The following is a 5,075-nucleotide window of genomic DNA, read 5'->3' on the forward strand; positions in this document are numbered from 1 at the left end:
AGAGAGCCTACTGTACCACTGATGATTACATAGAGAGAGCCTACTGTACCACTGATGATTACATAGAGAGAGCCTACTGTACCACTGATGATTACATAGAGAGAGTCTACTGTACCACTGTAGCTGATTACATAGAGAGAGCCTACTGTACCACTGATGATTACATAGAGAGAGACTACTGTACCACTGATGATTACATAGAGAGAGACTACTGTACCACTGTAGCTGATTACTGTACCACTGTAGCTACAGAAGGCAACACTGCGCTTATTCCAAAATGACATTATGGGTTACCAGGGTTACCATACAGTATCATCTGAACATCCACCTGTACTAATGCACCATGGCCTTCCATCAGAGTATGATGATGATGATGATGATGATGATGAGGGATACTGAGTCTGGTATAATGATGCCATCTACTGGCTATAACTAGGAATACATTCAACAGGTCACCTGCACTTTGCATCCCATCATATTTCTGCTATCATCACACAAGCTCTAATGATGTGTAGCCCTGCTTATATCCTCACGCTCAACCACCAGAAATATGAACCTGAACATCACACTGAAACAAATGTTCCTCAGTCTGAGTTCATGTCCTGGGTGTGTCTAGTGAGAGATCAGACTTTAGCAGCATAGGCCTGTCCCAAACCTCTCAGGTTCTAATGTGGTCATTCCTGATAGGAATGTCTTATACAATGTTAAAACCATCACTGAACCATCACCTCATCCTCTAAAAAAGAAAGTTCCTGCTGTCCTCTGATTGGTTCTGTAGGTGAGTCTCTTCCTACCAAGGTGTAACTAGTTACCAGGCAGAACTGGGACAGCCATGTTGTAGGCTAGTGAACATAGCTTTAAACACAAGTGTAAAAGACAACAAATCTGGTCTGGCTACTCAAGTTGTTTTTGTACCAAAAAGCAACAACAACAGTCATGAGCAAGTCCATAAATAGTTCAGATAGCAGAGTAGCCTATCCAGTCCCCAGCTAGCAGATCACGGGAGGGCAGCCAGCGGCCCGCTGAAGACCAATTCGGTTGAACACCGATATAAGAAAACCCAGATCATCAACCAGAACAAACAAGGTCCCTCATAATAGAACCAACGCAGTCAATAGGCTATATATTGCACTATATGGATGTAAGCCCTTAAATTCAAGTAGATAGAGATCCCATTATGTGGAGTCGTCTGAAGGCATGGATCTTTCCAGAGAGAATAGCGCAGAGGGTGGAAGTCCCCAGAAGAGGCGAACCCTACTGACACAGTCCGGCTGCGGGACGTCGCAGCAACGTGCTCTATAGGTGCTCTATAGGTGCTCTATAGGTGCTCTATAGGTGCTCTATAGGTGCTCTATAGGTCACCATCCCACCCCAACCCGCCGATTCATCTAAAACAGCCCCAGATTGGGATCACATTCACAACGATCACTATTTATTTGACGTGACAGTTACAGTACTTTAACTATTTCACTTTCACATTGAAAGTGAAAATAAATACCGTAACATAAAAATGACCAACAGTAAAACTTTCATTTAGGCTACTGACCAGCATACGCTCCAGAAATCCCCAGAAGAAGCGAGATGATCAACTTCATGTTTAATTTGGTCGTTGGATATATCTTAAAACAACATCTACATCGACTAGGCTACTTGATTACTGTAGTTCGCGATGTTCTCAGCTCTCAGAACCGCTGGTCGCAAAAGAGCAGACTTCCCTCGCGTCCACAAATAATAGTTCTCTGCGGGGGCTGAGCCAATGGGAATTAAGATCAGTGTAGATCGTCAGTAGTATCTAGGGTGGACAGAGTTACACAGGTTGGTAATGGAAACTGAAAGTAAAATTCAGATGGAGCCATCATTTCCATGGAGCCATGATCCAGTTTAAAAGTTACAGGACTTCTCTACAGAGTTCATATAAGGGGAGTGAATAGTACAACATAACCTTGGCTGTCCCACATTCCTGGTTTTGAGTTTTTTCCTTTGTTTGATATCTCGGTTTTGAAATAAACGCGTCTCGGCGCTAACCTGCTCCCCGACTCCACCTCAGTGCTGAACTCCACCCTGCACCCCCCCTGACTCCACCTCAGTGCTGAACTCCACCCTGCACCCCCCCTGACTCCACCTCAGTGCTGAACTCCACCCTGCACCCCCCTGACTCCACCTCAGTGCTTAACTCCACCCTGCACCCCCCCTGACTCCACCTCAGTGCTTAACTCCACCCTGCACCCCCCCTGACTCCACCTCAGTGCTGAACTCCACCCTGCACCCCCCCTGACTCCACCTCAGTGCTGAACTCCACCCTGCACCCCCCCTGACTCCACCTCAGTGCTGAACTCCACCCTGCACCCCCCCTGACTCCACCTCAGTGCTGAACTCCACCCTGCATTCCCCCTGACTCCACCTCAGTGCTGAACTCCACCCTGCACCCCCCTGACTCCACCTCAGTGCTGAACTCCACCCTGCACCCCCCCTGACTCCACCTCAGTGCTGAACTCCACCCTGCACCCCCCCTGACTCCACCTCAGTGCTGAACTCCACCCTGCACCCCCCCTGACTCCACCTCAGTGCTGAACTCCACCCTGCACCCCCCTGACTCCACCTCAGTGCTGAACTCCACCCTGCATTCCCCCTGACTCCACCTCAGTGCTTAACTCCACCCTGCACCCCCCCTGACTCCACCTCAGTGCTGAACTCCACCCTGCACCCCCCCTGACTCCACCTCAGTGCTTAACTCCACCCTGCACCCCCCCTGACTCCACCTCAGTGCTGAACTCCACCCTGCACCCCCCTGACTCCACCTCAGTGCTGAACTCCACCCTGCATTCCCCCTGACTCCACCTCAGTGCTGAACTCCACCCTGCACCCCCCCTGACTCCACCTCAGTGCTGAACTCCACCCTGCTTTCCCCCTCGGTGTCTCACAGGTGGTGGAGGAGGGGGGCAGCGTGAGTCCTGCAGGAGTCCAGCACAACCCTGACAGAGATGAGTGCTCTGGAGAACGCTGTGACCCCCCTGCTGCAGGCCCAGGCGCAGTTACAGGATGGACTCAACCGGCTCTCCCACCCAGAACCCCCCCGACCCAGCTGCTCCCCAGGCTAGGACCGGAGGACGATATGGAGGCCTGGCTGGAGTTACTGGACAGGACGGCGGGCCGTGAGCACTGGGCCCGGGGAGAGTGGGCCACCATCCTGGCCCCGGTCCTCACCGGAGAAGCACAGAGGGCTCGTCATGACCTGGGTGAAGAGGAAGCGGCGGACTACCACACCCTGGAGACCGCCATCTTGGCCCAGTACGGGGTGAACCCTCAGGCCCGAGCCCAGCTACGGCACTCCTGGGATATCGACCTACGCGGACCAGTATGCCGCCAGGTGACCCAGCTAGACCGTCTAACCCGCCGTTGACTCACCACGGAGGAGGGCCCCTGCGCGGTCGTCTGGCTGGTCATGGGCCGATGCCTGAGGCTCCTCCCCCCGGCCGCCATGAGGCAGACGGCCTTCAGCAGCTGATCTCCCCTTCCCCCGGGAGGGACACGGAGGCCAGCCGGGCCGGTTCAGCGCAGCTCAGAGAGAGGAAGAGAGGCTGAAACACGCCTGGCCCAGTGTGAAGGAGCATCATGGGAAGCCTCTCGGTCCGCTGAGTCACCTGGTCCCTCCACACTTCTGCACCAACAACCGTCTGTTGTACCGCTTTGTTACGCCCCCTAGAGGGCGTGATGTACTGGTGGAGGTGTGGAGTGAACACAATGGGCAAGAGGCCAATATAAGGAATAACAAACAGTGAACGTATTAACAAAAATTATAATAGACCACAGGGAACAGGCGGAACTAAGAACGGTGTCACGAATCAAAATCAATAAAGATCCCTACCTAAACCTACCTGCCTGACCAAACAGAAAGACTTCCCTATCTAATAGCCAGCTGAGTGATGACCAGCATGACTATAAAACATACATGGGGGGACACACGCTCCTAACCTGATGTTCTGACAGGAAGTCACCTACGTGTTGGGAATGTAAACGCCGGAGTGGCTTGCCTGTTCCCCCCTCCACCGGGCAAATAACTCATAACACTACAAGTTAACTGTTAACCATTAACTTAACACATGTGACCAACACACATAAAACTCCTGTGCACTGTACAGGGACAACTAACTACGACAAACACATCAAACAAAGACTAGTGCAGCTACAACTGATTACAACAAAGAGGCAAACATAACGGAGGTAACAAAATTAACCAAAATACCAGCCAGTAGCACACACAATGCAAACCAGGACATCACTAACCAGGCTAGGCCCAGCCTGGCTTATGTGCGTGGCTGGCTTGTTTCTGTTCAGGACTGGTAGGACGGAATGGAAATGACATGAAATAATGTCTGATAAATTAAGATAGGTCTTGTCGCCTGGACACATCAGTTCCAATGCTTCAAATGCTAATCTAGCACAATAAGAGCGGGATAGCCAGTTAGCTCATGAGCTCACAACAACTATCAGCAGCTTCCATAATGGTAGCGGTCAGTGGCTAAAGCAGTTCTATATCATGGAGCTCCGCCCCACAGGCTTCGCTCCTAGTGGCTTGACCAATCGTAGCTAGCTACGTGCACTGAACTTTTTTTTTTAAACTATGCACGCACCTCGACCAATGGGAGTTAACCGGTGCCTTGCCAGAAAACCCGCGAACCCAGGGTATAAATAGCTCGTCATACCGTCAGTTCGGCTCCTTAAAATCTTCAGCTCGCGAAATAACAATGAGAGAGAAGAATCCTCCGAATAAGAAGATGCCTTTGGCGGCTCTGGCAGCATCAGCGCCCCCGCCTCTACCTTCTTCTTCTTTCCGCTGCCGCTGCCCCAACCCACGGCGGGCAGAAGACCGGCACTCCCTGTGCTTCATCTGCCTGGGGCAGCGACATGCCACCGAGGGACTGGATCCCTCTCCTGCATGCGGGGACTGACGTCTGCTTCCTGCGGCGGCTAGGATGGAGCGGGCGGCGTTTCTCTTCAAGCAACAGCCAGAAGATACGCTAGACCAGCTCGACTCCTTCCAACCCACACCTGCCGTGGATACTACACTCCCGGCG

General features: G+C 52.0%; 1 protein-coding gene across 3 annotated transcripts in view; it reads right to left on the minus strand.

Moving 5' to 3' along the window:
• The window catches only part of LOC311326379 (major histocompatibility complex class I-related gene protein-like), a 356,702-nt gene extending 354,992 nt beyond the window's left edge, over positions 1-1,710 (minus strand). For all 3 annotated transcript variants that reach the window (XM_084459268.1, XM_084459269.1, XM_084459267.1), the window contains exon 1: positions 1,547-1,710. In XM_084459268.1, the coding sequence (XP_084315394.1) occupies positions 1,547-1,595 (49 nt within the window). In that variant the 5' untranslated portion in view covers positions 1,596-1,710. The remainder of the gene's footprint in view (positions 1-1,546) is intronic.
• Between the last annotated feature and the right edge of the window lie 3,365 nt (positions 1,711-5,075).

Source organism: Borostomias antarcticus (assembly GCF_949987555.1).
Source record: "Borostomias antarcticus genome assembly, chromosome: 27".
NCBI lineage: Eukaryota > Metazoa > Chordata > Actinopteri > Stomiiformes > Stomiidae > Borostomias > Borostomias antarcticus.